Source organism: Hyla sarda, chromosome 4, assembly GCF_029499605.1.
Source record: "Hyla sarda isolate aHylSar1 chromosome 4, aHylSar1.hap1, whole genome shotgun sequence".
NCBI lineage: Eukaryota > Metazoa > Chordata > Amphibia > Anura > Hylidae > Hyla > Hyla sarda.
In genome coordinates, this window is record NC_079192.1 from 127557932 (window position 1) to 127577482 (window position 19551).

General features: G+C 40.7%; 1 protein-coding gene across 1 annotated transcript in view; it reads right to left on the minus strand.

Annotated features, from left to right (window-relative positions):
- Positions 1-19551, minus strand: part of MAP1A (microtubule associated protein 1A) — a 246497-nt gene that overhangs the window by 179115 nt on the left and 47831 nt on the right. The window contains exon 2 of the mRNA XM_056572091.1: positions 14519-14620. Coding sequence (XP_056428066.1) covers positions 14519-14620 — 102 coding nt within the window. The remainder of the gene's footprint in view (positions 1-14518; positions 14621-19551) is intronic.

A 19551-nucleotide genomic window follows, 5' to 3' on the forward strand; every position in this document is an offset into this window, starting at 1 on the left:
CTCCACAAAATCTTCACTCAGCAAAGCCATGACAACATAATTAACTGCAAATGAATCCACTGCTTCATAGATGAAAACAGATAGCTGTGCTGCGAGGATATTGAAGTATGTTCACAAGGTTTTCAAGGATATCGATACTGTAGTGTAGGACATGTAAGATCAGACTATGCAGTGGTTGTGAAATAATCTACTAAATGACAGTGGTTGCATTATATACGTTATGACGACTCTGCTTTGCCTACGTTATGGTTGCATACAATCTATAATATTAAACAATTTTGTAAGAAATATAAAACTATAAAAAATGTTTTTTTTATAATCACATAACATTAATGTTCTTGGACTAATTTAGGGGACTTAGAGGATAAAAATCTCAATGATGCATGTGCACAGTCCTTCATGTGGTTGGAAGTGTACCTCTTAGTCTACACCTAACATTGCGTTAACCTGGGTTTGCAATGTTTTATCTGCAAAATATCTGCAGTTTGTCTAGATTTATGGATAAGAATAAGAGACTTCTGTTGCCATAGCAACACAAGCATACCCTTGTTACAGCACCACCTGTTCTGCTGCAGTCTGGAGAGAGTTGCATGCTCTGAGCACAGTGGAATGAATATATATTGAATGAATATATTCCAGCCCATACCCTGCTGCAGTGCACAGTAACATTGGCTTTTGGGGTCAGCCATTTGACAATTATTTGAAATGTTTTACAATAGAAGCATTCATAGAATTTAGCTTGCAGTACTACACAAACACATGAGGATAGTAAATGGATATTGTTTATAAGAAAAAAGAAAGGAAACAGAAGCCATGAAAAGCCAAAGAAAAAGTGATTTGTTAAAATAACATAAATTAGACTAATACGCCATTGGCCTGTACTCAAGAGCAATTATTTTAGTGCCCTTACTGCCAGCAGAATGGATGTGATGTATAAAACCTCATTTAAGGGAAAGTTGAGGATAGAAATCAATTACAATACCCTCTCCATTGGAAAATGCAGTGACTGGTCATGGGCAGCACCTCCTCCCCATAAACTTACATTGAGGGGCGGGGCGTGATGTCACGTGGGGTGGAGAATGACATCACAAGGGGGTGGGGTGACCCCTGAAGCCCGCACCAGCGTTCGGATCTAAATGATCCGCACGCTGGGGAGTGGAGTACCCCTTTTACAGAAGTTTCCACTTCCCTGCCATTTTCTTTATTGCTCTATTGCCTCTAAAATTCATTATTCAGTAACTTTTCAAATAGTCTTCATTAAAAATCTCCAAAATGTTTGTGTCTCCAGCTATTATGCCATGCATCTCCATGGTAACATACTGAAAACAAACCCTGTATATAATCTGATGCATTCATACTGCCATCTATCTGCCCCTCTACTTCTTGTTAAAGAATACCTGTCATCAAACCATATTTTAAACATCTTTTCTAAACTAACTCAGATTATACTCCCTATCTAAAAGATTTTTTCAGAGCTTTCAAAAGCTCTGTATTGTACCTTTCCCCTTGCTCACATTGTGTGAGCTCCCCGCAGGAGAAAGTGGGAATTCCAAAGCAGGCATGACATCACTTAAGCCTGCGAGAGCTGAGCCTCGCCATGCCCCACACGCACTTCCTGAGTTTGGTCTCCTGCCAGGCTGGGAGGAGACCAAACTTACTGTTTGACTTTCGGCAGGGAACAGAACAGATCCACCTAGTGGCAGTTTTTTCAATCACATTAAAAACATAAAGGTTGAGAATTTTAACAGCAAGTAAATAGCAAAGTGTCTTATAATTACATAAGGAACAATATATTAAAAGTTTAGTTTGGTGACAGGTACTCTTTAACCCCTTAAGGACGCAGGACGTAAATGTACGTCCTGGTGCGGTGGTACTTAACGCACCAGGACGTACATTTACGTCCTGTGCATAACCGCGGGCATCGGAGCGATGCCCGTGTCATGCGCGGCTGATCCCGGCAGCTGATCGCAGCCAGGGACCCGCCGGCAATGGCCGACGCCCGCGATCTCGCGGGCATCCGCCATTAACCCCTCAGGTGCCGGGATCAATACAGATCCCGGCATCTGCGGCAGTGCGCGATTTGAATGAATGATCGGATCGCCCGCAGCGCTGCTGCGGGGATCCGATCATTCAGAATGCCGCACGGAGGTCCCCTCTCCTTGCTCCGTCCGGCTCCCGGCGTCTCCAGCTCTGGTCTGTGATCGAGCAGACCAGAGCAGAAGATAGCCGATAACACTGATCTGTTCTATGTCCTATACATAGAACAGATCAGTATTAGCAATCATGGTGTTGCTATGAATAGTCCCCTATGGGGACTATTCAAGTGTAAAAAAAAATGTAAAAGTAAAAGTAAAAAAAAAAGTGAAAAATCCCCTCCCCCAATAAAAAAGTAAAAAGTCTGTTTTTTCCTATTTTACCCCCAAAAAGCGTAAAAAATTTTTTTATAGACATATTTGGTATCGCCGCGTGCGTAAATGTCCGAACTATTAAAATAAAATGTTAATGACCCCGTACGGTGAACGGCGTGAACGAAAAAAAAAAAAAGTACAAAATTCCTACTTTTTTAATACATTTTATTTTTAAAAAAATTATAAAAAATGTATTAAAAGTTTTTTATATGCAAATGTGGTATCAAAAAAAAGTACAGATCATGGCGCAAAAAATGAGCCCCCATACCGCCGCTTATACGGAAAAATAAAAAGTTAGTGGTCATCAAAATAAAGGGATTATAAACGTACTAATTTGGTTAAAAAGTTTGTGATTTTTTTTCAGCGCAACAATAATAGAAAAGTATGTAATAATGGGTATCATTTTAATTGTATTGACCCTCAGAATAAAGAACACACGTCATTTTTACCATAAATTGTACGGCGTGAAAACGAAACCTTCCAAAATTAGCAAAATTGCATTTTTCGTTTTAATTTCCCCACAAAAATAGTGTTTTTTGGTTGCGCCATACATTTTATGATATAATGAGTTATGTCATTACAAAGGACAACTGGTCGCACAAAAAACAAGCCCTCATACTAGTCTGTGGATGAAAATATAAAAGAGTTATGATTTTTAGAAGGCGAGGAGGAAAAAATGAAAACGTAAAAATTAAATTGTCTGAGTCCTTAAGGCCAAAATGGGCTGAGTCCTTAAGGGGTTAATCTACCAAGGATACAGTAGTGAGGGGACATAAAGAAGCAGGATTTTGCATGACAGCATTTATTTTTAAATCTGTTACCATGGAGACACATGGTGGCCTGCAATAAGGATGCAGGATGTACATCCTGTGCCTGCTTCCGCTGAGTGAAGCACTCTCAGGACCAGAGCGTCTTTCATACTTGGTGTGTCCCAGCCGCTATCAGCAGCCATGGCCCACTGCTAATGCCAGACATCACTGATCGGACCAATGTCCAGCATTAACCCTTTACACACCGTGATCAAAGTTGACTGCGGCATATAAATGCAGGAAATATCGTTGAGGATTAGCTCAGGGAGTTGATCGGGACCACCATGAAGAAACTGCAGGGTCACAATCAGCAGAGAGTGCAGGTGAAGGGTCCCTACCTGCCCTGTCCAATCAGTGCTCCAACAGAGCAGGCAACCTTAGCAGCCAGCACTGATGGAACACTGATAACACTGATCAATGCTGTGATATAGCACAGCATTATTCAATGTACGCAATCACAAGGTTGCCATGTAATAGTCCCCAATAGGGACTCAAAAATATAAAAAAATTTAAACTAATAGGAAATAAATGTGAATTAGCTCCATCCCAAATAAAAGTTTGAATCACCCCTTTTCCTTTTCATAAACATATGTGGTATTACCGCAGGTGGAAATGTCCAGGCTATTAAAATATGTTAGTTAAACCATGTGGTCAATGTCATATCATTTTTGGTCACTTCATATACGAGAAAAAAAACAAAAAAAGCAATCAGAAAGTCCCATCCAAACAAAAATGGTACCATAAAAAGCTAAAAATCTACATTTTTGGAAGAAACTAACACATTTACTAATGTTTTTACATTAAATGTGGTGGATTTCAGCTCTGGAAAACCCCACAGCTCAGAGCATGTGTAAAATGAGCAAATACAAGATAGTAAATACCATGGAAAAATACCTGCCGGAAAGAAAAAAAACACACAAAAAAAAAAATACACTCAACTTTTAGTAAATGATCCCCAATATGTAAATTTTACTACACAGGAACTAAACCCCCTAAAATTAGCATAACAGCATTTTTTTTTCAATTTTGCCATACATGGATGTGCAAGTAGCAAGAAGAAGTGCCAGATCGGCACGAAACTGTGCAGTCCTACCCGCACCCCCTGCCTCCCTTCCAGCCCTCCCTTACCTTGATGTGTACAGTGCTTTCCTTGGAATAAAGAGAAGTTCAACTGCAGTTATGGTGAGTTGCCAAGTCTCCTTTCTATATTAATTGCCTTGTCTGGACTGGTTACTACTCGTAGCACCACCTGTCCGCATGCACGGATCCCGGGCCACACACTTGTCTACATACATAGGGCTTAGCGATACTGGTGGTGCCAGACGTTCTGTCCTTTTGGTATATAAATCTCTTATATTTCCATCCACAGACCCATATGAGGGCTTGTTTGTTGCATCACCAATTGTAATTTGTAAGGATATCACTTATTTTAACATAAAATGTACGGTGCAACCAAACAAATATTATTTATGGGGAAAAGAAAACCGAAATTTAGCAAATTTTGGAAGGTTTTGTTTTCATGCTATACACTTTCTGGTAAAAATGACATGTTTTCTTTATTCTGTGGGTCAATACAATTAAAATGATACCCATGTTATAGGCTTTTCTATAATTGTACTGCTTAAAAAAATCTCAAACCATTTTAACAAATTTTAACAAACATTTTTCCGTATATGGGGCGATATGAGGGCTCATTTTTTTGCGCCATGATCTGTAGTTTATATCATTACCACTTTTGCTTAGGTTTTACTTTTTATAAATTTTTGAAAAAAAATTTGGGAATGAAATGTGACAAAAAAGCAGCAATTTTTGACTTTTTTAAATTTTTTTATGTTTACGCCATTCACCGTACGGGATAATTAACAATATATTTTAATAGTTCAGACTTTTATGCATGCGGCGATACCAAATAAGTGTATTAATTATTTTTAACGCTTTTTTGGGGGTAACATGGGAAAAACGGACATTTTACTTTTTTATTGGGGGAGGGAATTTTTCAAATTTTTTTGCTTTTTTATTTACAATGTTGTACTTTCTTTTTTACACTTTTTATGTCCCCATAGGGGACTAGTCATAGGACATAGCACTGATCAGTATTATTGGTGATCTTCTGCTCTGGTCTGCTCGACCTCCGGTCCATGAGAGAGAGTGAGATTCCAGCTGTTCTTAGGATGATCTTGTCAGCTTGTTCCACAGGATTGAACACCCAACTTTTAGTCTAGCGTTGTTTAAATATATCATAACTGCTTTCTTGGGAGGGAGACTTCATACCCCCCTCCCCTCTGATCCCACCAGGGGGTCTTCTCTTTTCCTGGCCTCTTATGTGTTTGATTATATGATGGGACCAGAGTGCATGACTTCAAAGAAGATGTAAACACACAGCCAGACCCCCAATAAACTGCAATACACAAAAGACACAGGATACACCGTCTGAATGACCCCTCACCCCCCAGGTCTTAGATTATACATAGATGCAATTATAAAACACATGTATGTTTCCATAATCAGGCCTTGGGCCTGACACTACCCAAGCACATCACTGAGGGTGCATTATACTGCGCCATCAATGATGTCACAGGACCGAAAAAAGCCAACAGAGGTATTTGAATAGGTATCAGGACATTTGCAAAAGTACTTGTACATCATCTGCACCAATACCGATATTGCCAATAAAATGTAACGTTTTTTCTTTGGGCCAGATGTAATCTTTAAACAACACAAAAAAAATGTCCAAAGGTAGGGGAAGGGTACCACAATAGTATACGAACAAATGTGCCCAAATGGCACTAATACGCTGCTCAGAAAAAGAAAGGGAACACTTAAACAACACAATGTAACTCCAAGTCAATCACACTTCTGTTAAATCCCACTGTCCACTCAGGAAGCAACACTGATTGAGGCTGTAGGAGGGCAACAACCCAGCAGCAGGACCGCTACCTCCGCATTTGTGCAAGGAGGAGCAGGAGGAGCACTGCCAGAGCCCTGTAAAATGACCTCCAGCAGGCTACAAATGTGCATGTGTCCCCTCAAATGGTCAGAAACAGACTCCATGAGGGTGGTATGAGGGCCCGATGTCCACAGGTGGGGGTTGTGCTTACAGGATATTTGTAATTTGCCAGAGAACACCAAGATTGACAAATTCGCCACTTGGGCCCTGTGCTCTTCATAGATGAAAGCATGTTCATACTGAGCACATGTGACAGACGTGACAGAGTCTGGAGATGCTGTGGAGAACATTCTGCTGCCTGCAACATCCTCCAGCATGACCGGTTTGGCGTGGGGTCAGTAATGGTGTGGGGTGGCATTTCTTTGGGGGGCCGCACAGCCCTCCATGTGCTTGCCAGAGGTAGCCTGACTGCCATTAGGTCCCGAGATGAGATCCTCAGACCCCTTGTGAGCCCATATGCTGGTGCAGAATGCTAGACCTCATGTGGCTGCAGTGTGTCAGCAGTTCCTGTAAGAGGAATGCATTGATGCTATGGACTGGCCCGCCCATTCGCCAGACCTGAATCCGATTAAGTACATCTGGGACATCATGTCTCGCTCCATCCACCAACGCCATGTTGCACCACAGTCTGTCCAGGAATTGGCGGATGCTTAAGTCCAGGTCTGGGAGGACACTCCTCAGGAGACCATTCACTACCTCATCAGGAGCGTGCCCAGGCATTGTAGGGAGGTCAAACGGGCACGTGAAGGTCACACACACTACTGAGCCTCATTTTGACTTGTTTTAAGGACATTACATCAAAGTTGGATTAGCCTGTAGTGTGGTTTTCCACTTTGATATTGAGTGTGACTCCATATCCAGGCCTCCATGGGTTGATAAATTTGATTTCCATTGATAATTTTTGTGTGATTTTGTTGTCAGCACATTCAACTATGGAAAGACGAAAGTATTTTATACGATGAGTTGATTCATTCAGATCTAAGATGTGTTATCATAGTGTCACCTTCACCTTTTTGAGCTGTGTACACATTTATCCTCCAACAAAATAAAAAAGTAACTTTAATTATAGTAACCCCTGTCAGAAAATCTTTTAGTAAGTTTCTAACATTAAATCCTGCTTCCTGTGAACAGTTCCTTCTCATACAAAAGAACTGTCCTATTGGGATGCCTTTCTTCAGGAGAGTTGGATGCCAGCTCTCCCAATGCAACAGATTATTTGTAGCAGTCTCCTTCCTAAAGTTGCTAGTTTAAAGATGACCATTGTCAAATATTCCTGTTTAGTGAAAAAATAAATGTATGAAAAACATCTCTACCACCATCCCACAAAATCAAAATGTCAACTATAAAAGGGCCCTAATATAATATGATTTTAGTGTAGATATAATCCTCCTACGATGTTCTCCCACCACCCAAGAAAAAGATTAGCATATGTAAGTGTGCAAACTGTGCCCATGAGTGATCCCTTTCATTGGTGAAAAGATTTTAATGAAGTAATAAAAAAATCTATAAATATAAAGTATAATTATTATTATTATGTGTCTATAGGTCAGAATACTTATATGATCATATTGACAGCTTTCAATATGATATGTAACATGATGATAAACACAAAAACCCTATAGAGAAAAGTCACCTATTTTCCACGGTTTACCTTGATTTCGCGAACAGTTGCAGCCCTGAGGTTCTGTTTTGGGCGGAACTTAAAGCACAAAGCTACTATAAAATTTAGGGTTTATTCCAGAAAAATCTCAGAAAAATCCACAAAGTGGCCAAGATGTGTGAACAAATTACTAACATAGGCAGTGCTATAAATGGTGCATAAGGAAATACAGATTGAATTTACATGCCATTCCGAGTCTTAGTTTAAAAATCTAAGATGTAACCTGCCATGTATGAACTTGATGTACAAGCGCCACATGATGAAGAACAAGGAAACAGCCCTTGTACCCTAAGCACTGCAGCAGTAATTCCATTTCCTTTCATATATGAAATTACATTTTTAGATAGGAAAAAGGAGCAGCAGTGCTCTGTACTTCAATGTTCAGCTAAACTACATGTAATTTTATGCCAGTGCTAGATGGCAGTAGAGCTCCTTTATTGCAAGTAATAACTCACGATGGTTGCTCATCCATGACCAAGTACCAGAGATGATTCATCACAACAGAACAAAATGCAGCACAGTTACAGACTAGAAGATAAAAAAGATATCAGTTTTTGCAGCTAACACTAGACTGTTAAGTAGGTAACACAAAAGAGGTAAGTACATTGTTACAAACAGATATTGAAACTTGGGCTGGGTAGTGGCCAATGAAGTTCAATGTTGAAATGTAAGGTTATGCACAAGGGAAGGGAAAATCTATGGTACAATAAATTGCTAAATGGAAAAACACTAGTCAAAACTGACATGAAAAAGGACTATGACTGGGTTCACACTGGCTCAGTATTCTTTTTAACCAATACTAGGAATGGGTTAAAAACATAGAAAAAAGGTGCACCAGTTTCCATTGTAATTTTCTCCTTCCTGGGTTTGAAAAAAAAAAAATATATATATATATTTTAACCAAAATTAGCTCTAAAATGAGGACTGAATACTGACCAAAATACTACATTTGAACCCAGCCTTAGGCATTTTAGTTGACAGTAAGTTTATCTCTAGCGATCAGTGCTGCCAAAGCAAATAAATACATGTGTTGCATTAAAAGAAGCATAGGTGCAATTGAAGAAATCACTGTAAACTAGACCGCACATGGAATATTGTGTACAGTTTGGGCCCCATTCTAATATGTCAACCAGCTATGTCTCTTCCACAATACCTCCTCAAGTTGTAGCCCACCCACTACACATGTGGATATCATCTTTGGCCTCCCTATACTATTAAGTATCATTTGCAAATCTCTCCACCTACATTCAGTATCATTAGTACAGGCCCCATCTGGATTACTGGACTATACATAGTGTAACTATGTATCTTGGTTGCAAACATAACATCAGGGAAAGAGAGGTGAAATGGACCGTGGCATCACCTGTCCCGCAGGCAGAACAGAGAATTGGTACACTTTTAGTAAAGTAAGTAAATTCTATAGTTGCTTACATTGCCCAAAATGCTGCTTGGCGGAAACTTTTAAGGGCCTATGCACACTACGGAATTTAGAGAATCTAGAGAATTCTGTCCAGAGATTATGGTGCAGCAGCCTCCCATTGCTTTTAAATGGATCCAGCTTCACTGTGTACACTGCTGAATTTCCGCAGCAGAATTTCCAATTCCGAAAACCTACCTACTTAGCTATCTACCTACCTGGCTACCTACATACCTACTTACCTACATATCTACTTGGCTACCTATTATCATATGAAGCAGCACCTCCTTGTATCCAGATGATTGGGTGCAAGCCCTTGAACCTCGGTACTCCGGTCCTCTTTAAATATAAATGGATGTAGGCAGCACACCAAAATAGGTGAAAAAATAAACAACGTTTCAGCGATCTCTCACTGCCATTTTCAAGTCTTGAAAATGGCGGTGAGAGATCGCTGAAACGTTGTCAATTTTCCTTGGAATAAAAGCACTTATTTTTTCACCTATTTTGGTGTGCTGCCTACATCCATTTATACTTGGCTACCTATCTACCTGGCTACCTATTTACCTACCTACTTGGCTACCTACCTACTGACATATTTACATAGTTGGGGGGATTAATCTACCTACCTATCTAAGGTTTTATTTACCTATTGGGGGGACTAAATACCTACCTAATAGGGGAACTAGCTGTCTACTGTAGGGGATATACCTACTTAATGGGGGACCTACTAACCTACCCAATTTTACTGTTTTGGGCACCAAGGGGAGTCTAAGATGTTTGTCCTACCGATGCTGAAGAGTTTCTGGTGCAGCTCCATTCGCTTCAGTTACATTCTGTTGCACTGTGTACACAGCTGAATTTCTATGGCAGAATTTCCAATTTCAGACTACCTACTGATGTATTGACATACTCGGGGGATCTACCTACTTATCTAAGGTTGTATTTTCCTATTTATGGGAGATTGCTGCATTGGACAGAGGTAAGCATGTGGATACCTACCTATGTACCTACCTACCTAACTACATAGCTATCTGTCTATATACCTACCTACCTACTAACCTACCTAGCTACCTATCTCCCTAGCTAGCTAACTATCTACCTAAATAATTACTTAACTACTTACTTTCCTAGCTACTACAATACCTACTTTTCTACCTACCTACCATGCAACTTGGCTTCCTACCTACTTACCTAGCTACCTACCTGGCTACTTACCTAGCTACATATCTACTTAGCCACTTGGATACCTACCTACCTTTCTAGCTAAACACCTACTTACCTACCAAGCTACATATCTAGCTATATAACTACTTACCTACTTAACTATTTGGCTACCTACCTTGATAGCTACCTGGCTACCTATTTACCTACATACCTACCTACTAGGCTACTTGCCTACTCAATTAATTACATAGTTGGGGGGTCTACCTACCTACCTAAGGTTGTATTTACCTACTTGGGGGACTACCTACCTGAGGACATACCTGCCTACGGGGGGGGGGGGGGGGACACACTACCTATTAAGGGAATGGGGAACTAGTTATGCCTACCTAAGTACTGCTTACCAAAGTTTTCTAATAGAGCAAATCATTTACAGTTTTCATTGCAAATGGGCTCTATAATTGACCGTGAATTTACACTTGCCAAATGAAACAGCGACAGTAATTGGTAATTGGAAGAGGGCAGTCCCTCGAGCAAAGAGGATGTGACCAACGAGGGCTGTGCCCCCCTTCTCTAAGAGCCAATGGGTTGCTTAAATCGTATGTATGCAGGAGGTGGCCTAGCTAGCAGAGAGAGCAGATGCAAGCATTGGCTCTCAGCATTATAATCGGCTTAATTACCTAAATTCTCAGCTCTACTACACTTACTGCGATTGGTCACAGTCTACTGTATGGCCTCCTGTTTCACATATATATAAGTACTGATTCTAGTGCTCACTGTACAGTTGCTGACCCTCAATGCCATCTAGAGGCCATTATGGAAATTGGGTGCCCAAATACTCTATGAAAAAGATTTAATATGGGAGTGAAAGCTTTCTATATAACTGAAGTACTTATTTGTCTAGTGCGGTAGTTTGCATCAGGCCTCTCCGAGACCCACATGGAATTTCTATACATCATCAGTGGGAACTATGGGTTTCCAGTACCACTTTGTGTCCAATTTTTGCACTATAGCCTTCTGCCACTCTGAATATCTCATATCTCGGCTATCACTGTGACAGTGTTTCCATCTACAACCTATGTAGATTCATACAGTCTGCCACCAATTGTATCAGAGCTTTGCAACCCATGTAAGTCAGGGTTTACATGCAGTGGGCATTTATGTAAGATGAGCCTGAGCTGATGCGACCTGGGTCTTTGCAACTTATAGTATACTCACTCTGACTGACCACCTGCCTCTTTCCCCTCCATTAAACATTTCCTCCTCGCCTTCTAAAAATCACAACTCTTTTATATTTCCATCCACAGACCCATATGAGGGCTTGTATTTTGCGTGACCAATTTTACATTGTAATGACATCACTCATTTCACCATAAAATGTACGACGCAACCAAAAATGTTTTATTTATGTGGGGAAGTTGAAAAGAAAACGACAATTTACCAAATTTTGGAGGGTTTTGTTTTCACACTGTACACTTTACGGTAAAAATTACACGTTTTCTTTATTCTGTGGGTCAATACGATTAAAATTATACCCATGTTATATGCTTTTCTATTATTTTGCAGCTTAAAAAAAACTCAAACTTTTTAAACAAAATTATTATGTTTAAAATTTTTCTGTATACAAGGCAGTATGAGTGCTTTTTTTTTGTGCTGTCATCTGTAGGTTTTATCGGTGCCACTTTTGCTTTTATTTAAGTTTTGAATCACTTTTTTTAGATTTACGCCGTTCAGTATACAGGATAATTAACATTATATTTTGATAGTTCGGACATTTATGTGGTGATACCAAATATGTTTATTAAAAAAATGTTTACGCTTTTTTGGGTTAAAATAGGAAAAAGGGGCCATTTCAATTTTTATTGGGGGAGGGTCTTTTTCACATTTCTTTAAACTTTTTTTTAGCACTTTTATAGTCCCCATAGGGGACTATTTATAGCAATCATTGGATTTCATATGCTAAACAGTGCTATGCATAGGAATAGGAATGATCAGTGTTATCAGTGATCTTCTGCTCTGGTCTGCTCGATCTCAGACCAGAGCAGAAGACCCCTGGAGACGGCCGGAGGCAGGTAAAGGGACCTCCGGCCACCATGTTGCATGACGCTCGCATTGCTGCAGATGCCGTGATCTGTATTGATCATGGAATCTGAGGGGTTAATGGCAGACATCAGCGTGATGCATACATGATGAGAGCACCGATCAAAAATGCAAGGTTTTTTGTGGTTATTCATCCTTACCTAACATTCCCATCTAGGAATGGTTTTCTGCTGTGGTTAATTTTAAAGAGATAAAGAGTTGTTCTTACAAACAATCTTCATCAGCCCATATGCTGCAGATGCTTCCATTTTCTCAGAGGCTTTGGTAAAGCACTTAGGTCCCAAGACATAGGCATAGCTAATACTTGAAGAGAACTGCACAGTTATAACTGGGGAAACACTTACCTCTCACCCTCCTATCATTCCTACTCCAAAACTGATCTCATGCTAACTTCAACCTTTTTTTTACTTTACATAACCTCTATTAGGCATTTGTTTGCCTGAATAATACCCAACCAAAACCAACCACAAGCCAGTCTTTGCTGAAGGACCCTACTATTTTTATACAGCTCAGTACTAAAAGTATTGACTATATTCTGCCAATCAGAAGAAAACTCCCCTAGTTATTCTAGCTTTGGATATTGAAAAAGCCTTTGACATCTTGTCCTGGGACTACCTGTTTTCATCTCTCAAACTGATGGGCTTTAGGGGGCCCTATTGGAAAGCCCTTCATTTTTTTCTATTCTGATCCTAATGCTATGAGGAAGTTATCATGAGAGGGACAGGACAATGGTGTTCTTTTTCACCGGCGATATTCGCCATAGCCATAGAACCCCTAGCTAACCTTATCAGATCCCATTCAGATATCTTAGGTTTCCAGGTGGGAGCCAGGGAATACAAACTGAGCTTAATAGCTGATGACCTGTTTCTTACCCCCACCCTCTTAGACAGTGGGAGGTTTCTGGTCTGCACATCAATCATGATAGGTCGGAACTGCTACCGTGCAACTATGCCCCTTCATCAACTTAATTTTTATATTTTCAAACCAATCCTTACTACATCTCTTATCTTGTTAAAATTACTGCTTCACTTGATATTCTATGGTGGTGGCTACTAGGATTAGCATTTCACATGTCGGTCTTTAGTAAAGCCTCAGCAGCCGTAGCATTCAGCTGATTCATTAGAGGAGGCTACGGCCTCTTAATGAATCAGGTGTTGCTTCGCCTGTCCCGCAGGCCGCACTTTGAAATCTACACCAGCTATGATCCTATTACCCATTGGGGAACTGTTCTGCAGACCGAAAGCTGTAACACTACAAACAATCATGGTGTATTATGGTGCAAAAAAAAGTCCCAATTTAGTCCTTAGGCTATGTCTGGTTTTATAGCATGATCTCTCTGCTGTTTCTGGGAAGATGTAGACCCTTTTTTTTCCTTCTGTTTTTATACAAACTTCATAAACTGCTTTTACATTTTCAAAAAAGGAATATGCGTACACATTCTAAGTACATAAAAGAAAAGGCTCCCAGCACTGACGCTGACCCCCGGGGATCCTGTGTGTGGATGGCGCTGGAGTTACAGGTGCTGAGCAACAACAGGAGGTGGAAAAACTTATTGGAACCACAATTCAAACAATCCAGAACGAAGAAATGAAGATATAGCACTCACCCAATGTTCAAATACGTGGAGGGACTTTATTGGAACATCAGATAGGTGCAAACATCACACGGGAGACAGAAAACCGAACACAGCTACACGAGCTGCAAGAGGAGTGGCAATGGCCCTGTTTCGCGGTCTGTACACTGCTTGGTCACACCGTGAAATGGGGCTGTTGCCACTCCTCTTGAAGCTCGTGTATCTGTGTTCATCTCCCATGTGATGTTTGCACCTATTTGATGTTCCAATAAAGTCCCTCCACGTATTTCAACATTGGGTGAGTGCTATATCTTCATTTCTTCTTTCTGGATTGCTTACACATTCTGTTCGCTACGTAAGGATGATAGTTTGATAAAATATATAAATTCTCAATTTAGCTCTAAAATATTTTCATAGATTCAAAAACAAAAACACATGCAGACCTTTGACATTTGGAGAAAAGTGAGCCAGATGTCTTGTCACAAATAGCTTCAGTTGCTCATCTAGATTACAGGAATCAAGGTTGATATTCCAAGAGCGAATACCTATGAAAAAGAAATCAATGTTATAAGGCAATATAAGAGCTTAAATTGTGTACAATGGAAAGTAAGAGGTGCTCTAAAGTATAAATCATTTTCAAGCTATTCTTCTCCAAGCATACCAATAATAATCATAACAATGTATAAAAAGGCTTAGAAATGCACAAAGATCCTGCGTATATTGCAGCCTATGTATGCAACGATACTCCATGTCCCTGTTGCAGTCAATCATTAACTCCAACAGTCTTGTGCCAGTTATTTTGGGCAGTGGTGATGTGGGATATATACGGGCATTCCATGCAGCCTTCTAAACACCTGTGGGGAGGACCAGAGCAGCAGTGCTAGTCAAACACATTGAAAAACAATTTTTGTAAATGATGGGGTATACAATAGCCCTGAATTAGTGTAAAAGGGGAGAGCATATTTAGTATCTAGTCAGCTGCATAAAATATATTAGTGGGAATTTACAAAAACTTTCTAAAATTTAGCATTTAGAACAAAACAAAAAATAAATTAAAATAAAATAAAAACAGTCATATTTTTACAGCTACAAATATGTTGAAAAATGCACTGTGTGTCTACTTATCACATATTCTGGTCATGCATGTTAATTTTAGGACCCTGGGCTAGTGCTGAACGCTTAGTGTCTGAGGTCTTGGATGTCTCTGTTCCCCTCAACCCCCTGCTTTATCTCCTGCACCTATCTCCATGGTCTCTGGGCAAAAAAAAACAAATATGCTCCTCCTTCATATACTGCTGGTTGCCAAGATTTTGATTGCAAAGTTGTAGCTCAGCCAAGAGAACCGGTCTCTCGAATCACTTAATGCCTCTTTGAAGAATACAGTTCACGTATTTGATCCTATATGGGAACCCTGGGATCGCTTTTCTGACCAACAGCCTCCATGATCTCCTTCCCTTCCTCACCCTTTTTCTCTCCATTGTTCCCCCCCCCCCCCTTCTTGTTGTTTTCTGTTGTCTATTGTTTGTATTTTCTCTGGCTCCCCACCCCCCCATGTGGAGTTTTGTTTTTGTTTGTTTGTTTTAGTTTTTCATTCCTTGCTTTTAAGTTTGTTGTTCCTGCACAAGTGCCTTCTTATTTGCATACTTGACTTATTCTCGTTGTAGTTTAAAGGGGTACTCTGGTGGAGAAAAATGTTTTTAAATCAACAGGTACCATAAAGTTAAACAGATTTGTAAATTACTTTTATTAAAAAATCTTAATCCTTCCACAGGAAGTTCTTTTCTTTTTAAATTTATTTTCTGTCTAACCACAGTGCTCTCTGCTGACAGGCGCTTGTAGCGTGAAACACGTGTCGTTCCTTCACCTGCCTTTTGAAGATTTAACCCCCGTTCACTGCACGAAATAAAGCACGATTGCTCAGGACTGGTGAGTGCGATCTCTTTCTTCTATGTGAATTGTGTTCTATGGACATTGTTGGATCTTTCTGAGATCAGCACCGTTTATTCCTTTGATGTGCAAGTCCAGCCGTGGGACCCCTGGCCATCAGTTGTGGGTTGATGTTCCTGAAGGGATCCGCCAAATGGAAAGGATTTAGGCAAACTAAAAGAATGGTCAGAAATTTTATGTGTTTAAGTGCAAGATAATGCCCCTGGGGCGTAAAAACCCCCAGGCAGAATATAGATTATTTGACACAGCCCTGACCTCAGTATCTGAGGAAAGGGATTTAGGAATAATTATTTCAGAAGACTTAAAGGTAGGAAGTCAATGTAATGGAGCAGCAGGAAACGCTAGCAGAATGCTTGGATGTATAGGGAGAGGTATAAGCAGTAGAAAGAGAGAGGTGCTCATGCCGCTGTACAGAACACTGGTGATACCTCAATTGGAGTATTGTGCGCAGTACTGGAGGCCGTATCTCCAGAAGGATATAGATACTCTAGAGAGAGTTCAAAGAAGATACTAAACTAGTACATGGATTGCAGGATAAAACTTACCAGGAAAGGTTAAAGGATCTGAACATGTATAGCTTGGAAGAAAGAAGAGACAGAGGGGATATGATAGAGACTTTTAAATACATAAAGGGAATCAACATGGTAAAGGAGGAGAGCATATTTAACCTTCATGACCCAGCCCATTTTCACCTTCATGACCTGGGCATTTTTTGAAAATCTGACCACTGTCACTTTAAACATTAATAACTTTGGAATGCTTTTACTTATCATTCTGATTCCGAGATTGTTTTTTCGTGACATATTCTACTTTATGTTATTGGTAAAATTTCACTGATATTTGTATCCTTTCTTGGTAAAAAATCTAAAAATTTCATGAAAATTTTGAAAATTTAGCATTTTTCTAACTTTGAAAGTCTCTGCTTGAAAGGAAAATGGATATTCCAAATAAATTACATATTGATTCACATATACAATATGTCTACTTTGTGTTTGCATAAAAAAATTGACAAGTTTTTACTTTTGGAGGGCACCAGAGGGCTTCAAAATTCCGTAGCAATTTTCCAATTTTTCTCAAGATTTTCAAAATCGTAATTTTTCAGGGCCCAGTTCAGGTTGGAAGTGGATTTTAAGGGTCTTCATATTAGAAATACCCCATAAATGACCCCATTATAAAAACTGCACCCCCAAAGTATTCAAAATGACATTCAGTAAGTGTTTTAACCCTTTAGGTGTTTCACAGGAATAGCAGCAACGTGAAGGAGAAAATTCTAAATCTTCATTTTTTACACTCGCATTTTCTTGTAGACCCAATTTTTGAATTTTTACAAGGGGTAAAAGGAGAGAAATCCCCCTAAAATTTGTAACCCAATTTCTCTCGAGTAAGGAAATACCTCATATGCGTATGTAAAGTGTTCGGCGGGCGCAGTAGAGGGCTCAGAAGGGAAGGAGCGACAATGGGATTTTGGAGAGTGAGTTTTTCTGAAAGGGTTTTTGGGGGGCATGTCCCATTTTGGAAGCCCCTATGGTGCCAGAACAGTGGACCCCCCCCACATGTGACCCCATTTTGGAAACTATACCCCTCATGGAATTTAATAAGGGGTGCAGTGAGCATTTACACCCCACTGGCGTTTGACAGATATTTGAAACAGTGGACTGTGCAAATCAAAAATTTTATTTTTCATTTTCACAGACCAATGTTCCAAAAATCTGTCATACACCAGTGGGGTGTAAATGCTCACTGCACCCCTTATTAAATTCCGTGAGGGGTGTAGTTTCCAAAATGGCGTCACATATGGCACAGCCACCCCTGTGCAAATCGCCTCAAATGTACATGGCGCACTCTCCCTTCTGGGCCTTGTTGTGCGCCCCCAGAGCACTTTGCGCCCACATATGGGGTATCTCCGTAGTCAGGAGAAATTGCGTTACAAATTTTGGGGGTCTTTTTTCCCTTTTACCTCTTGTGAAAATGAAAAGTATAGGGCAACACCAGCATGTCAGTGTAAAAAATTTATTTTTTTACACTAACATGCTGGTATAGACCCCAACTTCACCTTTTCATAAGGGGTTAAAGAAGAAAAAGACCCCCAAAATTTGTAAGGCAATTTCTCCCGAGTACGGCGATACCCCATATGTGTCCCAAAACTGTTGCCCTGAAATACGACAGGGCTCCAAAGTGAGAGAGTGCCATGCGCATTTGAGGCCTGAATTAGGGATTTGCATAGGGGTGGACATAGGGGTATTCTATGCCAATGATTCCCAAACAGGGTGCCTCCAGCTGTTGCAAAACTCCCAGCATGCCTGGACAGTCAATGGCTGTCCGGCAATACTGGGAGTTATTATTTTGCAACAGCTGGAGGCTCCGTTTTGGAAACAGTAGCGTACCAGAAGTTTTTCATTTTTTGGGGGGAGGGGGGCTGTGTAGGGGTATGTGTATATGTAGTGTTTTTTACTTTTTATTTTAGGTTAGTGTTAGTGTAGTGTAGTGTTTTTAGGGTACAGTCACATGGGCAGAGGTTCACAGCAAGTTTGCCGCTGGAAGTTTGAGCTGCAGCGCGAAATTTGCGCCATCTCAAACTTGCAGCACTCACTGTAAACCTCCGCCCATGTGAGTGTACCCTGTACATTCACATTGGGGGGGGGGGGGGGCAAACATCCAGCTGTTGCAAACTTCGAGCATGCCCTTTGGCCGTCCGTGCATGCTGGGAGTTGTAGTTTTGCAACAGCTGGAGGAACGCTGGTTTGGAAACACTAAGTTAAGTAATAAACTTTCAAGTGTTTTGCAACCAAACTTAGTGTTTCCAAACCAGTGTGCCTCCAGCTGTTGCAAAACTACAACTCCCAGCATGCATGGTCTGTCAGTGCATGCTGGGAGTTATAGTTTTGCAACAATTGCAACAGCTGGAGGCACTGAGGAAGGAAACGGACAATGTTTCCCAACTAGTGTGCCTCCAGTTGTTGCAAAACTACAACTCCCAGCATGCCCAGACTGCCCAGGCATGCTGGAAGTTGTAGTTCGGCAATATCTGAAGGATCAGATGTTGCCGAACTACAACTTCCAGCATGCTTGGGCAGTCTGGGCATGCTGGGAGTTGTAATTTTGCAACATCTGGAGGTCCACAGTTTGGAGACCACTGTATAATGGTCTCCAATCTGTGCTCTTGCAAATGTTAGAGAACTACAACTCCCAGCATGCCTGGACAGACTGAGCATGCTGAGATTTGTAGTTTTGCAACATCTGGAAGAGCACAGATTGGAGACCATTATACAGTGGTCTCCAAACTGTGTGCCTCCAGATGTTGCAAAACTACAACTCCCAGCATGCCCAGAAAGCCAAAGGCTGTCTGGGCATGCTGGGAGTTGCAGTTTTGAAACTCTCAGAGGCAGCAGTGAGATCGCTTTACGGCGATCTCACTGCTGCCAATGAAGATGCCGCACTGCTGCTGCAAACTCACCTCCGGGACGCAGCGCAGCCGGGACCGCATGGAGGACGCCGGGACCGCTCGGGACACCGCTCGGACGGGTAAGTG